This window comes from Salpingoeca rosetta (genome assembly GCF_000188695.1).
Source record: "Salpingoeca rosetta unplaced genomic scaffold supercont1.3, whole genome shotgun sequence".
In the NCBI taxonomy this organism is placed as follows: Eukaryota; class Choanoflagellata; order Craspedida; family Salpingoecidae; genus Salpingoeca; species Salpingoeca rosetta.
The window spans coordinates 2152106-2169530 of NW_004754931.1; the positions used below are offsets into that span (position 1 = coordinate 2152106).

The following is a 17425-nucleotide window of genomic DNA, read 5'->3' on the forward strand; positions in this document are numbered from 1 at the left end:
CACACACACACACACACACACACACTTACAGCACACAGCACACAGACAGCACCGCACGCAACAACACAGTTCAAATCTTTTGCGCCACTCATTTCCTTGTTTTGGTTTTTTCCTTGTGCGCTTTGCTTGTTGTTGCGCGTTGTGTTTGGTTGGTGGGTGCGTATTTCTCCCATCGCTGGCTGTCGTGCCGGTCTTGTGTTGTCGCCACCAAACATCAAGTGCGGAGACAGACACACAACACCGCGGGCGTGGCGATCGGACAATCCTATTGAGCAGCAGCAGCAGCCTTCTGTGTTGTGTGACGCACCAGCAACACTCGTGGACAGGCAGCTGCCTGTGCTATCTTGCACGTCACAGTCTCAATCTAACGGCTTCCAGCAACAACCGACCGACCGACACACACAGAGGACACAAGCCTTTGCACTTTTGCATGCGGCCCAACCACTCCGCACAGGACAGTTGCAGTGACTGAGTGGCAGTGGCAGTGGCCGTCATACTGGCAACACTGCCACCAGTGGCATGGCCGGCAAAGATGCAAAAGGCAAGCTGGTGCGACGCCTGAGCTCTCGCAGCCACCAGGACTTTTTCTTCGGCCTTGCACCGGCTGCTCGCCAGGCTGCCAGCGCAACCATCCCGGCACACCACACACCCTCAACATCATCACCATCGCGTGCTGCACTCGCCCTGGCTCTTTCGGAGGCAAGCTCTGCCTCCGGGAGCACAGCACAGGGCAGCACCGCCACACTTACACAACAACAACAACAACAACAACAACAACAACAACAACAACAACAACAACAACAACAACAACAACAACAACAACAACAACAACAACAACAACAACAACAACAACAACAACAACCTACTTTGCTTGCAAGCACGGACAACAGTCAAGATGGTAGCGCAAAGGCAGACAACAACAACGACCCCAGCCACAACATTGACACCGTTGCGGAAAGCAGTTCAGTGGAGCTAAAGAACCAGCACGAAGAAGAACAGGCCGCCCAGCACAGCGCGTCGCAGACACACCATGAAGCTCCTTCAGATGCTACGCCGATCACACTGAGCGACTTTCAGGACCAAGAGGCGGCAGGCGAGGCCGAGTTTGTGGCGCTCAAGCCTTTGCCGTTGGAGGTGGGCAAGCGAACCTGGTCCAAGCGCGTCAAGGGTGGCCATCCGCGACACCAACAGCAGCAACAGCGGCAACAGCAGCAACAGCAACACAAAAGCGCGGCCGCCATCCCAGAAGAAGCCCAGCTCGGCGCAGGTGCCCTTGGCGGTGAAGATTTACATTCACAACAACACCGGCAACCACATGAGGCGTCTGCCAATGCAGCCACATCAAAGAGCACACGCAACAGTTCCCTGCAGGATGCTGCAGATGATGAGACAGAGTGGATGACAAGCGCCGTGGCGAAGTACGAGCTCTCCGAGCAGGCACTCGCCCTCCTCGCTGCAACGAAGCCCACACGCCGCCACGTAATGTATGTCGTTGCGTGGAGCCTGTGCGATGACCTCGCCACTTCACAGGCCTACAATCCCGCCAACCTCTTGACGGATTCATACGGCGACTGCTCGGAGTGTGTCTGGATCATGAAGACGGGTGCGACTGGCCCGGGCCTTGTCCTTGACCTCCGCAGCGCCACCTCGGTGTCTGCCATCTCCTTCTCCAACACGGGCAGCAACGACTCGCTCACAGAGCGCGGAAGCCGCACCGTGACGGCGTATGCACTCCTCAAGCCGTCCCTTACACAGCAGCAGCAACACCAGCACCGGCAAGGCAGGCTGTCGCGTCGCACGAAGCGGGGGCGCAAGAACCGAGCTTCAAACCTTGAGGACATTGACGAAGATGATGGGGAGGACGAAGAGAATGAAGAAGGCAATGATGACGCTGACGCGGATGACGACGAGACTGAAGAGGGTGCTGATGCCAGTGGTGGCGGGGGCGTGCTTGCAAGCACCAAGAACGGGGTCAAGAACACAAATGTGGACAAGCAGAGGGATAGAGAGCGAAGAAGATCGAAGAAGAAGATCAAGAAGAAGAAGAAGCAGCAGCAGCAAAAGGAGAAGAAGGCGCTAGAGAAGAGAAAGAAGAGCAGGCGCCTGAACGACCAAGGCGACACCGCCGGTTCTGTCAACAGCAATAGCAAGCGCCTGTCAGCAGAAGAGCTGGAAAAGAGCGTGGAGACGCGCACGCGTGTGTTTGGTGATTACAGCCCAAGCGAGCTGCAGTCCCTTAACTGGTATGAGCTCGGCTCCCTGGTCCTGGATAGCGTGCGTGGTGCGACCCTGGGCGAGCGGCAGCGGCGTGCTGCAGGTGGCGACGTTCTTCCGCAGCAAACGCTGACGTTCCCTGCCACCCCCGCGCGGTACATCATGCTCTGCTTCAACGACTATCGAGGGCGTGGTGCTGGCCTGGGTCGCGCCATCGTGCATCCCGCCACGGAGGACGCCCACGCCGATGCGCCCACGCGCTTGTCAGCGGCGAGGCTGGACACCCTACAGAGCGCCATTGGGCTCGACACGTTCCTGGCGCAGGTGGCGCAGTACATCCGCCACCAGATGGGGCTGACCCTTGGCGGGCAGGCGTTCTTGCGCGCGCTGTGGGCGCTGCGGCTGCAGTTTGCTTCCAGTCTGCACGGGCTTCTCTGCACCGGGTGCACTGCGATGACGCACATGAAAACAGCCAAGGACATCATGGAGGTGTTTGTGCTGCACGTTGACGCAGTCCTCTCCAGCATGGCGCGTGAGCAACAGCAGCAGCGACAGCCCATGGCAGCCAGCAACGACAGCAGCAGTGAGGAAAAGAAGAAGCACAAGCACAAGCACAAGCACAAGCACAAACACAAACACAAACACAAACACAAACACAGCGAGCAGAGGTCAAACGACTGGAAGCGCAGCAAGAGCAGCACCAAGGGCAAGACCAAAGAGACGAAAGCGGAAGGGAAGCATGAGACCTCAGAGACAGACCAAATAGAAATAGAAGAACAGCAAAGACAAGAACAAGCACAGCAAGACGACGACGGGCAGGAAAAGAACAGCAGCAGCAACAACAACAACAGCAGCACAAGTAACAACAACAGCAGGAGTAGTGCAGAAAAACAGCACCAGCAACAACAGCAACGCGACAGCACTCATGATGGTGGTAGTGATGAGTGCGATGGGACCGACAGTGATGACGCGATGGGTGACGCGGATGTGGACGTGGAGGAGTGGCAGAAACAGGTTCGCTACCACTGCCTGTCGCTGTTTCGCACGGTGATTCTGCGCTATGCGGGCTTCAACCTCGGCACATCGTCAGCAGCATGGCAGGGCATGATTACGGCTGGTGGTAGCGTTGCCTTTCGTGATCGCGACACGCGCAAGCAATCGAAGCGGTTCCCGAAGCAGTTTGAGGCGCTGCTTGCGAACGAGGACGGCGGCCTCAACAGCAGCCAAGCACAGGATGGCGGCAAGCAGCAGAGGGGCAGCACCATCAGCGGAACCAACAGCCACAGCCGCGGCAGTAGCGGAAGGCGTGCATCCACCACCAGCACAACAGCACATGATAAAGGTGGCAGTGCCAGCAGCGCGGCAAAGCGGGGCACCACCAACAGTACAACCACCGTGCTTTTCCCTGCGGTGTTGTTTGCTCCACCGCGTGACAGGCGACCGCGGCACCAGCACCCGCCTGTGCTGATCCAACACAAGCACATCCTGCTGCTGACAGACTTTGACGAGATGGACGTGTGCCTTGTTTGTGGCGCTGCCATTTGGTTGCTGGAACCAGGCTACACCTGCCGCTGCTGCAAGCAAGCCGTCCACCCCACATGCGTGCCGCGTATTCAAGGCACATGTGCAGGCAACACGCTGCTCTCCCACCACTTTCTCGCGCGGAAGGAGCACCGGTGCTGCCGCATGACAGCAACGTGTCCGCGCTGCCGCCTCTCACACGCGCGCGCACAGCGCCTCGTGGCACAGCTGTCCGTGCCGTGCGCGCCAGCCAGGAACGACGGCAACGGCAACGGCAACGGAGATGACGATGGTGATGACGATGCCGACGATCTCGATACAACCATCACACCAGAACAGCCACATCCCCAAACACACATTCAAACACACGCGCGTGCTCGCATGCACACGCCCGCACGTCAGAGCGCGCCGTCGTCGGGATTATGGCTGTCCTCATCTATGTCATCGTCATCAGCATCATCATCACCGTCATTGCCGCAACACCGCCGACACCACCTGGCATCTGAGGCTGAGGCCGAGTTGGTGGCCCAGCAATCACTGCTGGACGCAACAACGCAAGCCCTGCAGCACATGGAGGGTCTGCACTACTTCAAGGATGCCCCGTGGAAGGGCCCACTGGGCTTTGCGCCAGCCCTGTTGTTGCGACAGGAGCCCCAGTCCACAGTGTGGGGTGGCCGTGTCCCCTATCTTGTTGTTGTCTGCTGTCAACGTCTTCTTGAGTCCACCACGGCCATCGTCACCCCCTTTCTGCAAGACATTCCTCGCACAGACCAGGTGCGTATAATCGTCTCTCTGTGGCTGTGTATGCTTGTGTGTCTGTGTGTGTGTCTGTCTGTGTCTGTCTGTGTCTGTCTGTGTCTGTGTCTGTGTACATGTCTGTGTCTGTGTGTGTACATGTCTGTGTCTGTGTGCGTGTCTGTGTGTGTGGCTGTTTATGCTTGTATGTGTGTGTACATGTGCACGCGTGTGTGCATCATTGTCCCTGTGCTCGTTCGTACGTGATTGTTAGCATGGCCATCCTGCCTGCCCGCAACTTTTCCTCTGTGGGTATGCAGGCCTGATGTCAAGGCTGCTTGCTTGTGCGATGGACTCGCTTGCCACTCTGACACTCCCTTTCTCGTCATCCACTCACTGCTTTGCTTGCGATCCTCTCGATGTCCCTATGCCCACCGGTGGCCCAAACGACAGGACGTGTATGACCGGTTTCGGACACGCGTGTGTGACGGCAACACGGCACTCATTGCCGACCAGACCACCCCCATCCACTTTGTTGCGCATCTCCTCCTGGAGTACATTCTCTGCCTGAAGGATCCCCTCGTCCTGCTGCCATCTTCGTGCATCCAGCACCAGCCATCATCGCACGCCGTCGATTCCACACGCACTGGCTCCGATGTGTCGGTTGCCACCTCCACTGCCGCCTCAGCTACACCCACACACCGCATGCCGCAGCACCAGCACCACCAGCCCAATCCCATGCTGTTGAGGGCACTGTCTCCAAACCCAAAACATGCGGCCTCAGTTGCCAAGGACATGCCAGGTGGCCACAGCAGCAACGCCAGCGGCCCCGACGATGGCAGCAGCACAGGTGTAGCAGAGAGCACGACACCAACGGCTGCACAAGCACCACAAGGAGCCAGAACAGACACAGAACCATCTGAGGCAGTGCCAGCAGCGTCGCCAGCAATGCACGCGGCACCTGCTCGTCAAGGACGCCGCCATGCGTCGCTCGTGCGGCAGGCGACCAGTTCCCCCCAACACATGCCGGCATCTGCATACGATGTTGCGTTCTTCCGGCCACAACCGCCACCCGACAGCAGTGCAGCCGCAAGCACTGCCACATCGCGTGCGTCGTCGCGTGCGTTCTCCGCATGCACAACAGCGACCATGGCCAGCGGAATGGGCGGACGCGAGCATGATCAGGAGGAGCTGTGCCGCCGCTGCCTCTGCTACTCCTGCCTCACGCGCACATACAGCCAAGATGGCGAGTGCTCCCCATATCAGGTGCAGGGCGCGCTCTTCAACAACACCGAGCACCCAAACCACGACCTTGTGTCGGCCATCATGCAGACAGTGGCGTGGAGTGAGGTCGGCCGCAGCCTTGCCTTGTGGGTCCGGCGAGAGCAAAAGCGTAGCCGCAGCAAGCACCGCAACAGAGGCAACATCGACATGAACAAGCAGCACAAGCACGGCAGCTTTCGTCCCCCGGCGACACACACTGGTGCCAGCACCAGCACCAACACCACAGCCAGCAGTGCCCGGTACAGTCACAGCAGCAGCAACAGCAACGGGAGCGCGTTTGTGCCTCCACCGTCTGCACCACCTGCGGGCGGTGACTCTGATGCAAACACGTACCAGCTAGGTGATGGGCTGCATGCGCTTGCTCTGCAGCTTGGGCCGTGGCTGATCCGAACAAAGGCAACAGAAGACACGGTGTTCCAGCCAGCCATGTGTGCCGTCGCATGCCATCTCTTTGAGACAGGCGTGCAGACGCTGATTGCCAAGTACCTACAAACGCTGTCCGACATTCACGTCATGATGGTGGCGCACGACGTCCTGGTGGAAGCGCAGCTGCGCTTGCACTCGCAGGGCGATGATACGGGCACCACCGACGCCAACGCAGGTGACGACGGAACATCAGTGTCAGCATCAGCATCAGCACGGAAACCAACCGAAAGCGCGGCACCAACAATACAAACACCAACACCAACACCAACACCAACACCAACACCAACACCAACACCAACACCAACAGCAGCAGCAGGGTTCAGCGAGCAAGATGGCATGGCGTGGGACACCCGAGACATCTTCGGAGGCGCTGCCCATGCCAACGAACAGCAGCCGCTCTCCTTGGCAGAGCAAGTGAGGCTCATCCTTGGTGGTGCCCGTGCCGGTGCCAGCGAGGCTGATGGCGACAAAACCAATGGCCGCAGCAGCGGTGGAACAAATGCTGGTGCGAGCGCGAGTGCTGCCAGTGACATGGCAACAGACGTTCTTCTGCACCATCGCCAACAGCAGCAGCAACAACAAGGACAACGACGGCGTGAATATCTCGCACAGCAACCAGGCCGAAGCCAGCTGTGGTCTGATATGACCAAGGATGACGCGCACGGTGACACGTTGGCCTCGCTGTACATCAAGCAGGAGCTGTTGCCGCGTCTGGGCTCGTGGTCGTTGCCTGTGGAGCAGCGGTGCGTGCGGGAGGTTCGCGCGGTGCTGATGGGTGCTGGGAGAATGCCAGCGGCGCCTACAGATGACGTGACGGAACAGGTGGCTTCACTGTCGGTGTTCAAGGACTGCCTTCGCTTCCCAGCGCGTGCAGTTGTGCAGCGCCTTGCCCCTCTCATCCCCGCAGACATGACTCGCTCCGTTGCCGTTCCAACGAGCGCGCCGTCTCCGGCATCGTCGTCAGCCAGCAGCACGCGCCGGTCGTCTCGTCGCGGGATGAGCTGGCGCAGCAAACGCAGCAGCGACAGCAAAGTCAACAGTGGCAGCAAGGTCAACAGCGGCAGCAGCAGTAACCGCACCACGACCAGCACCACGACCGGCCACAGCAGCGGTGCTTCAGCAGCCCAGCAGTCGGAAGGCGCACGCGCGACAGCAGCTCTCACACAGCTGCCTGAAGACACATCCACAACACCCACCGACTCAACTGGTGTTGCTGTTCGTGGTGAGCGTGGCAGAAATGCCAGTTATCGTTCTCGTCGCCCTTTCTATGTTGGCCACAGCGGCAGTGACGACGAGAGCAACACGAAGGACGCTGACGACACAGGAGGTGGTCGCGGTGGTGGAGCAGGAAGAGAGGGTGATGATGGTGAAGAAAGACATGACTCTGGCGGCAGCCGTGGGGTCGATGCAGAGGGCACAGCTCGCCATCATTCGCACCGCCAGTCCTTCGCTGGTCGGTTTCGCGACGGCATTCGGCGCCGCATGTCCAGGCGGCATTCCATCGCCTTTGGGGAGAAGCCGGCACAGGGTGGCACAGGCGGCAAAGGCGGTGTTGCACCGCTGTACTCGCAGCAATCGGCACCGGTGGGGCTGTCGGCAGCGCCGTCAGTTTCCTCCATTGCGACCTCGTCGACAATCAGCGGCAATGACGTGGAGGCGAGTGGCGCGGAGAAGGCATGGCTCGCGCGGTTTGTGCAGCACACCAACACGCGCAGGCGCGCACGTGCAGAGGAGGACGTGTTGTCGCTGATGATTGAGGCCCTGAATACGCTGGAGGCGAAGCTCGGCAGCAGCGTTGACGGGGGCCAAGGAGGGGCAGATGTCACGCTGTGCGTTGGCACGGGCGGTGGAGATGAGCGCCTGCCTGACCCACGCCACGCACTCCGCTCTGCGTGGCATTACGCGCAGGAGCAAACATATGACCTGCGTGGGAGCCCACTTTCCCTGTCGGCGACGCCCACGGCCAAATCTCCGCTATCGCCCCGTTCCCCTCGGTCACCGCCCACTTCCTTCTCATCAGCATCGGGAACGCCGCACCGCTCAACAGCAGCAGCAACAGAAGCGCTGCATCATACCTCGCCCGACACTCCTGGCGCACTGGCCACGCCCCCGCGAAGGAAAGACGGCAGTGGTAGTGGTGGTGGTGGAAACCGTTTGGCAGTGCTGGATTTTGGAATTGCACAGGCAATGCAGCGTGCAACAGGACAAGAGCTGAAGAGCCCTCCACGCTGGAAGAAACAACAACAACAACCACAGCAACAACCACAGCAACAACGCCAACAACAACAACGCCAACAACAACAACAACAACAACAACAACAACAACAACAACAACAACAACAACAACAACAACAACAACAACAACAACAAGTGGAGTCGTTTGATGAAGAGCGCGCATGGACAGATGCGGTGCAGAGTAACGTCGTGATGTCACCTCCGCGGCAACCAGCGCCTTCTGCACCATCGACATCACATCAGCCAGACACCACCAGCACCACCCAACAGAGCCCCCGCCCCATCATGCGCCGTGTGGGCAGCGCTGCAGCTGTAGCTGGCCGCGTCAAGACATCATCGCCACTCGTGCGATCAAGCACCTCATCCCCGCACCTGCTGCGCTCACCGCGCCCGCAACCCGTCGGTCGAACGCCAACAGCATCGAGTCCCGGTCACGGCAGTGGTGGCAGGGAGCGTGGTGCTGTGGTTGGACGCTCATCCCTGGAAGAAGTGTGGCGCCGTATTCGCATGTCAACGCCCTCCCCCGTGTCCTCGACAAGCTTTGGAGACGATCTCTCCAGCATTGGCCTGTCTCGTGCTTCCACAGAGACGTCCTTGTCCTTGCGCCATGCATTGAGCGACGCAGAGGAACACCCAGACAGCCGTGGCCGTGGTGGTCCTGGCGGCAACGATGCACGCTTTGAGCCCGCGCGCGCGCTCTTGTGCCGACTGCAGCTGATATGGCTGCGCAGTGTTCTCGACACCGTCAACCGTCTTCAGCTTGCGCGGGAGGTTGAGGACATATTCGTGCCGGTCCCCGCAGATCGCGCACCCACAGCCACCACGCGCAGCTCCTCTGCATGGTCGCACGACTTGCCTGCGGTGGAGTTTGGCAACGTGGTCACGACCGGTGGCATTGACTTCTTGTACGCCGACATTGACGCCCCGCTCGCAATGCCTGTTGCCACATACACGCGCCGGCTCAGCATGCGCCGACGTATCGCATTGCACTCGCGCGATGACGGGCTGGATCCCTCCACTGCTTCGGCAGCACCATCGGCAGCCCCGAACATTCATCACCAACAGCAGCAGCACCCAGAGGTGAGGCCTGACACAGACCACGCACATGAGCAACACGGCGAGGGAAGCACGGTGCTGTCTGCGTTTGTGCGCGTGAACCAACCCAGTCGCTCATCCACGCGACGCAAGAGTGGTCGCAGCCAACGCCAACACGAGGGCGGTGCAGCCGGCGCAGAAAAACGGGCAACAGGTGCTGCAAGGCGCCCGCGGCGTGCGAGCTATCGCGTTGCAACAACAGTGATGACAGCGGACACGCAGGACGCGCAGCCGCTCGACGACTCCGTTTCCAGCACGAATACGCGCCAGGACAACGCACGCTTCGGTGGTGGTGGTGGCGGTGGCGGTGGCGGTGGTGGTGGTGGTGGTGGTGGTGGGGAATCACGCAGGGTGCGGTCACGGTCCCACATTGGCCGTGGCAGCTGGCTCATTGCATCACCATCATCCTCAGCAACGTGGTTGCCACGACACGAGCAACAGCGCATGAGTTGGCACGCTGGTCTGCAAGACCAGGGCCAGTCCCAGCAGCGACAATTGCATCATCATCATCAGCAGCACCGTGCGCACCACCGCCAGGCGCAGCTGTGGGGTGGGGCTCTAAGCGCTTCCTCCTCGCAGCCGCCTGCAGATTTGAGCGGCGGTGGTGATGATTATGGCACCGTGACCAGCGACGCCACGCCAAGCGCGGGGCATTTACATCACCACCCTTCGAGCGCGATGGAAGGCCTCGCCCACGTGCGCACAGCACGGGCGAATGCTGGCTTCACTTACAGTGGAATGCAGATTGCGCGGCGGCAAGCACCAACAGCTGCACGCATGCGTGACCAGCAGCAACAGCACCGCGTCAACGACGAGCAGCAGGACCATGAGCAGCGACACCAGCCGGAGAGGTTGCGGTTCGAGGGCGACTATGATGAGTACTTCTCACGGCAGCAACAGCGCGAACGAGGTACCGCGGCCCTTCGCGCAAGCGACATTGGAGCCGTTGGCGTCGTTGCAGAACAGCAGCGTCACGCGCCGCCAGCATACTCAACCGCAATGATGATGGGGCAGCAGTGGTCGTCACCTGGGGCTGAAGCATTGCGAGGTGACGTGCGTTCGACACGTGGAGCGACGACTGCTGCACATCACCACCAAACGCCACAGTCCAGTTCGGGCCACCAGTACCAAACACTGCACCGTGAAACAGTGCGGACTGGCTTTGCCCACGACGAGAGGGTTGGTGATCAGGCGAGTGCGGTTCGAGCCAGTGCCCATCGTCACCAGCACCCACGGCAACAGCGTGGCGGAAGTTTCCAGCACAGGAGACGCGGCGGTGGTGATGGCATTGATCGTTGGCAGCGTGGGTCGAGGCTGTCGTTCAAGTCCACCACATCCTCGCATCACGCTGATGTACTGGACGCTGTGCTGTTGGAACCGTCGCTCGCTGTTGATGATACACGCCACCGCCGGCTGCATCCTGGCGATATCATGATGGGTCGCGGGCACATGGATGACGACCACAACGACGACGACGACGACGACGACGACAACGACGATGATGATGATGCTAGCGATTACCACAATTACTACCACGATGATGTGGTGGGTGGCAATTATGGCGGCATCGCGGATGCTGGTGAGAGTGACGGCATGAACGTTGGCGGTTACAAGCAGTGGACGCGCACAGTGACACCGATTGTTGGACGACAGCCACCAACCGCATCCTTCCGCTCCCGCAACGAGCGCGGATTTCTGGCACCAACGACACGCAACCCCATCGGCAGCGGCGGTGACGGCGTTGGTGGTGGTGGTGGTGATGGTGTGCACACGTCGCAGCAACGTGGCCAGTACCATGATGCAAGGGCAGGCGAGCAGGGTGTGTCCTTGACAGGTGTGCGCGGTCAACAACACGAAGGCCAGGCACCAGCAGCGGAGAGCACAACACGGTTGGCACCGCAGCACCGGGCGCCGGAAGTTACGAATTGGACACTCCGTCGGCGGCAGTCGCTACGAGCCAGTGACGTCGTCAAGACCATCGCAACCGATGAACTTGGACAGACTTTCATCTAAGTCGTTTGTATTGTATTATGAGTGTTTGTGTGTTTGTGTGCGTGCGTGCGTGCGTGCGTGTGTGTGCGTGTGTGTGTTTGTGTGTGTGTGCGTGTGTGTGTTTGTGTGTGTGTGGTGGGAGCAAGCGGGGAAGATTGAAGGGTTGAAGGGCACGTGTGCATGCGCGTTTGTTTTGGCCGTTGGCAGTGCCAAGTTACAAGCGCACACGTTCCACAAATAGTCGTAGCATTTATACAGCCCACGTCTGTGATGACATCAACCATAAGACCATAGAACCACTCGAACAACGCAGCAAGATACGCACCGCAGCCAACCGAGCATCTCGTTGTTGTGGCTCTTGCACCCGTCAACACACACACACACACACACACACACACACACACACTTGTTGCGTGGCCCCTTATGTGCTCACGCTGGCTCATACTGTGGGCTGTGTGTTGGTTTCATTGAAATCGTCATCAATCAAGGAACAGCGCAAGTTTTGGGCTTCAGGGGGGGGGGGGAGTCAGCCATGCACGGCACGCAAACGAAGAAGCAAGGCCATCGGGGATGGATAACGGAAACAGGTGATGGGGGCACAGCGTGCAGTCAAAACAACAACAAAACAACACGCATGGTCAATCACGGAAAGTGGCAAGCAAGCAACAAGCAAGCAAAAACAACAGGTTGTCAGCATAGGAAAACCATGCGTGAGAAACAAACGTAGCTGCAGGCAACAGCAAACGACACGCGGCCGTGCGTGTTTCAAAGCACGAGGGCAGAAAAGTTGAAAAAGGAGGAAGAGGGGTGAAAGGGGGGAAAGGAGAAGGAGAGGGGAAGGGGAGGGGGAACGAGGCCACAAGCAGTGAGGAAGGAACCCCAACAAAAGACAAGCAAGGAGAAAGGCAGAGGGGGGGGGGGGAAGAACAAAGAGGATCAACGGATGAAGATGGCAAGCGTCATCTGGTTGTGGTTTCCGGTTGGCGGGGCGCAGTTTTCCCAGCGGCAGTCCTGGCCGCTGCTCTGGCGGTACCGGTCCGTGTCGCAGTTGCTGTGCGGTGGACACGTGTGTGTGTGTGTGTGTGTGAGCAGGCATGGTGATGGAAGGAGGAGCAACGCAAGCAGGCTTTCTCAGGCTTCAAAAGGTTAACGAGCAAAACACACACACACGCACGCACACACACACACACACACACGCACAGGCAGACAAACAGGCAGACAAACAGGCAGACAAACAGGCAGACAAACATACACACACACGCACGCACGCACACACACGCACGCACGCACACACAGGCAGACAAACACACACACATATACACATACAAGACACAAACACGCATACCTACACCCACACACCCACCCCCACACCCACCCACACGCACACGCACACGCACACGCACACACGCACACGCACACACACACACCCACACACACACACACACGCACATGCACACGCACACACACACATACAAACACACAAGCACGCACACGCAAACGTCAACGCACCCATTGTACTTCTGGGCGTTTGCCTTGTCAAAGGTGATGCCACCAATTGCGTAATCGGTCTGATCTGGAGAGACGGGCTCGGGTGGAATGCCATTCCCGGAGGTGCACCTGTCCACAAGTTTCGTGCTGGGCGAGTGCAGGATGCCGCCAAGATAGTCCGTGTCGAGCAGGCCGTTGAAGTGCGCCTTGTACGCGTACTGAAGTGCGCCGTTGTGGTAGGCAGCCGTCATCTGCTCCACCGCGCGCTGCTGCGTCTTGGACGGCGTGTTGCACCACGACAGGTCCAGGCCCGTGCACGGCTGCGATGCCTGGCTGTAGAATGCCATGTCACCACCAGGGCTGAGCGTGTGCAGGTACTCGTGCAGCCACACCAGCTGCCAGCCACCGCCGTCTGTGTCCATGTCGCAGTATGCCTGCACCAGGCCCGTTGGCGTGTCCAGCCAGTATGTGCCCGTGGGCATGTTGAACAGCGACTTGAGGGTGAAGCAGTCTGACCCAGGGTTGCTGCGCGTGCCGTTTCCACCGCGGCTGATCTTGTTGCGCATGTCGCAGTAGACCAGCGGCACGGGCTCCACTGTCCCGACGTAGTACATACCGGACGACGCATCCGGTGAAACCTTCTTGATGCTCGCACACGACGGCGCCGCGCAGTCCTGGCTGTGGCCGCGGTCCTGCGCCTCGCACCCACGCGTGGTGATGGACACAAACTCCGAGCCGTCGCACATCACCACGCGTGTGTGCTCGTCGTCAAACAGAATGCGCCCCTTGTTGGCGTCATTGCACTCAAACGGCCTCGTGCTCAGTTGCCATACGGCAGGTTGTGCGCAACGTGGATGAGCTGAACCTCCTCGCGCGCTGAATTCAGTCAAATCACCATCATGACTCTTGTGTGTGTGTGTGTGTGTGTGTGTGTGTGTGTGTGTGTGTGTGTGTGTGTGTGTGTGTGTGTGTGTGTGTGTGTGTGTGTGTGTGTGTGTGTGTGTGTGTGTGTGTGTGTGTGTGTGTGTGTGTGTGTGTGTCCTTGTCTCTCTTGACACGACGCGAACGCCGCACGTGTCGCGCAACCATCGTGTGTATTGGCGTGGCAAGCGCCCCACATGTTTCAAGCACACCGGGCCAAAACACCGCCCGCCGTCAATATAAAGGCAACGGAAGGTGACGCGATAGAGCAAGCATGGGAAGAACAGAGACGAGAAATACGATAACAAATTGGGGCGGGGCACAAGCACATGCATGCATGCAAGCACGCAAGCACACACGAAAATAAACGATGCACGTGAAGAAGTCACATATCACATGTCGCACGTCACCAAAGAAACAGCAATGGTCACGGCAGCGCACTCTCTCAGCGACTGGACGCACGCGCAACACGCACATGCACGGCGCGAATAACGATGCACTTAGGTGGAGCGGTGCGCGGTTAAATGTGTGGATGACGCTATCTGGTGAAGAGGGAGAAGAGGGTGCGCACATCTGTGGCGAGACCCAGTTGCAAGAGAAAGTCGGCCACAGCCTCGGCCTCCTTACAGTTTCCGGCAAAGAACTCGTTCACCTGCTCCTCAGAGAGTTTGTGCTGCTCCCAGCCGCGCCAGCCTTGCATCAGGCACTGCTTGCACTGGTTGACAATGTTATCACCGCGTGCGCTAAGGTACTCGAAGATGCGACGGCCAACAGGCTTTGGGTCTGCACGGCGCAGCGCCTGCACCTCATCGCTCAGCTTGCGGCGGTGGTTTGACGCCGGGCGCACCATCGCCGTCGCTTCTTGCCCTTGCTGCTGCTGCTGCTGCTGCTGTTGTTGTTCTTCGTGCTGCTGCTGTTGTTGTTGTTGTTGTTGTTGTTGTGCTTCTTCTTCTTGCCCTTGCTGCTGCTGTTCTTCTTGCTGTTGCTGTTGTTGTTGTTGTTGTTGTTGTTGTTGTTGTTGTTCCTGCTGTTCTTCTTGCCCTTGCTGCTGCTGCTGTTGCTCCTCTTGCTGTTGTTGCGCGTCCTTGTGCGAGGGTGTTGCTTCGTGAGGGCGGTGCGCTGGCGTTTCCTGCCCCTGCTGTGAGTGAGCTGTCTGCACCGTGCTGGTCTGTGGAGCCAATTCGTGGGCGTGCTTCCTCTCCCCATGCGTTGGATGGCGCGTTTCTTGTGCTGCTCGTTCCTGCAGCGCGCTTGCCGCTGGTGTGTCGTTGTCGGCCGTGCCCTGCAGCTGTGCAATGCACCTGCACGTCAGCGTGCTTGACAGCAGCTGCCTCCTCTGTGTCGACATGGCCCGCGTAGGGGTGCCGTCGCTGCCGCCAACCAGTGTGACGCGCGCCTCCTTGTCAGCGTCGCATGCAGGGGAGGGCGGCGCCACGTGCTGGTCCTGGTGTGGTGGGGTCGCAGCTGTGAAAACCGCACCACCATCAACATCACCATCAGCACCATGACCGCCAGCAGCAACGGCAGTTGGTGACGGCATGAGCAATGTGCACGAGCCCGATGTGGATGTGCACGCGGAGGTGGATGGAGACGGCAGCGGGGAGAGTGAATCGGATGATGATGATGGCGATATGGAAGCCGTAGTGCACGTCGAGCACGTGGACGTGGTTGACGATGACGGGCTGATGGTTGGGGCACTGTCCCGCTGCGTGTCAGCACAAGTCGTTGTGGTCCCTGCAGGAGGGGCTGCTGTTGTGCTGTAGCCGAGCAGCTTGAGGAGGCCCATGCGTGCAAGCAAGGTGCATTTTGCAAACACGGGCGCCCAGCGGCCGATGGCCGGTACGCGGTTGTGCTGCATGGTGTGGCGCAAACATGTTGTGAAGGCAAGGAAGGTGTGTGTGTGTGTGGTGGGGGTGAGACAAAGGAAATGGTGTATTCGCGATTGTGCGTGTGCAAAGATGCGTGCATGAAGACATGTGTGCATGCAAAGCGAGCATGTGTGTGTGTGCGTGTGTGCGTGTGTGTGTGTGCGTGTGTGCGTGTGTGCGTGTGTGTGCATGCAAGCACGGGCAGAGAAAAACGCACCACCACGTTGTGCATGGCGACGTGGTCAATGCCGAGGGCTTCCGCCACTTCGTCTTCGCTCTTGCCGGAGAGCTTGAGGAGCTTGGCGATGTTGGGTGGTGGCGGTCCGTCCGGCACGCGGAGTGGCTGTGATGATGACGATGACGATGACGATGATTGTGCGGTTGTGGGCCTGGTTGGCCTGGGAACAATGCTGCTGTGGTGGGCGGTGGTGATAGTGGTGGTGGTCGCTGTTGATGATGATGAGCTGCGACGGCCGCGGTGGCGGTGGCGCCGATTCAAGCAGTGCGCGTGGTGGTGCAGGCGCGGGGTGGCAGTCGGCAGCGCCGTCGGCGCGAACGTCGGTGACTGCTGTGGCGACTCCTGTGACGACTCCTGTGACGAGGAGACCGACGATGAAGAGGACGAAGATGAGGAGCAAGAGGAAGAGGTGCGCGCGGCAAAGGGCGGCGTATCGTGTGCCGTCTCACTTGTTTTTGCCAGCGGGCTTGTTGCCTTGGTCCTGGAGTGCCTCTTGTAGGCGCGGCCTGTGCTTGTGTTGGTGGTGTTGCCCGTGTTGACGGTGGTGGGGGTGATGTTGATGGGGGTCATGGGGGTCTTGGTATCGCGCACAGTCACGCCCGGCGTTGCTGCTGTGGCTGTGGTGGTGGCGGTGGCTGTGCCTCCGCCTAGAGGTGGTGGCCTTGGTTCAGATGGGTCGAGGGACGCCATGGCTGTGTTGGCTGTCATGGTTGACGTTGGTGTGTAGGCGTAGAGTGTGGTGGGGGGGGGAAAGGGTGTAAGTGGCGAGGAGAAAACGAAAGAAAGTGTGAAAAGTGCGAGACTGTGGAGTGTGGTTGCACACATACACACATGCGTGCGGTGGTGGTGAACAATGACCCAACCAACCAACCAACCAACCGGGCACCTGACACAAGGACACGGCAGTGATGGATCATGTGTGTGTGTGTGTTTGCGTGTGCGTGTGCGTGTGTGTTGCGTGTTTGCGTGTGCGTGTGTTGTGGAGAAGGAGGAGAACAAGAGGGTGATTGTTCTCTTGTCTCTATTGCACTGGGGGTGATATATGCAAGTAAGTATGCGTGTGTGGCATGGCTCTAACTGCAGGCTCCAAACCTGGTTGAGATGCTTGTGCTTGTGGCTGCTTTGAGTGACGCAGCAAGAGCGATCAACGGCGGTGGCGCTTGGTGTCAACGACGCAGGGACGAGTTCTTGTGTGTGTGTGTGTGTCTGCTTGACTGTGACGTCTCCTTCACACGCTTCGAGACACACAACAGGAACAACGCCGGGTGTTGTGTGCGTCTGTGTTGGGTCTTGGAGAGACGAGAGCACGGCCAGATTATGGAAGGGAAGAAAATGAAGGCAGAGGTGCTGCTGAATATATCTGCTGGTATGTATTGCTGATCACCCACCGCCGCAGTGTTGGCTGGCA

The 17425-nt window shown here is 59.2% G+C and overlaps 3 protein-coding genes across 3 annotated transcripts; 1 reads left to right on the plus strand and 2 right to left on the minus strand.

Annotated features, from left to right (window-relative positions):
* Window positions 1–484: 484 nt before the first annotated feature.
* Window positions 485–11604, plus strand: PTSG_11826 (uncharacterized protein). The gene is made up of 2 exons (XM_004997957.1): window positions 485–4509; window positions 4924–11604. Exons 1-2 carry the CDS (start codon window positions 520–522, stop codon window positions 11521–11523), a joined length of 10590 nt encoding a protein of 3529 aa, XP_004998014.1. The 5' UTR covers window positions 485–519; the 3' UTR covers window positions 11524–11604.
* A 411-nt stretch (window positions 11605–12015) lies between these two features.
* Window positions 12016–13923, minus strand: PTSG_02027 (uncharacterized protein). The gene is made up of 2 exons (XM_004997958.1): window positions 13012–13923; window positions 12016–12553 (listed from the first exon to the last, which is right to left on the minus strand). Exons 1-2 carry the CDS (start codon window positions 13734–13736, stop codon window positions 12439–12441), a joined length of 840 nt encoding a protein of 279 aa, XP_004998015.1. The 5' UTR covers window positions 13737–13923; the 3' UTR covers window positions 12016–12438.
* A 526-nt stretch (window positions 13924–14449) lies between these two features.
* PTSG_02028 (uncharacterized protein) lies at window positions 14450–16881 on the minus strand (the record flags this gene model as incomplete). Its single annotated transcript, XM_004997959.1, has 2 exons — window positions 15997–16881; window positions 14450–15763 (listed from the first exon to the last, which is right to left on the minus strand). The coding sequence occupies exons 1-2, from the start codon at window positions 16840–16842 to the stop codon at window positions 14450–14452; spliced, it is 2160 nt and encodes a 719-aa protein (XP_004998016.1). The 5' UTR covers window positions 16843–16881.
* Window positions 16882–17425: the final 544 nt, after the last annotated feature.

Excerpts from the sequence above, each read along its gene's own strand:
- PTSG_11826 (XM_004997957.1), top strand. The coding sequence starts at position 520 with ATGGCCGGCAAAGATGCAAAAGGCAAGCTGGTGCGACGCCTGAGCTCT. Across the intron at positions 4,510-4,923 it reads ACATTCCTCGCACAGACCAG|GACGTGTATGACCGGTTTCG; the intron begins GTGCGTATAATC and ends CCCAAACGACAG.
- PTSG_02027 (XM_004997958.1), bottom strand. The coding sequence starts at position 13,736 with ATGTGCGACGGCTCGGAGTTTGTGTCCATCACCACGCGTGGGTGCGAG. Across the intron at positions 12,554-13,011 it reads AACGCCCAGAAGTACAATGG|CAACTGCGACACGGACCGGT; the intron begins GTGCGTTGACGT and ends TCCACCGCACAG.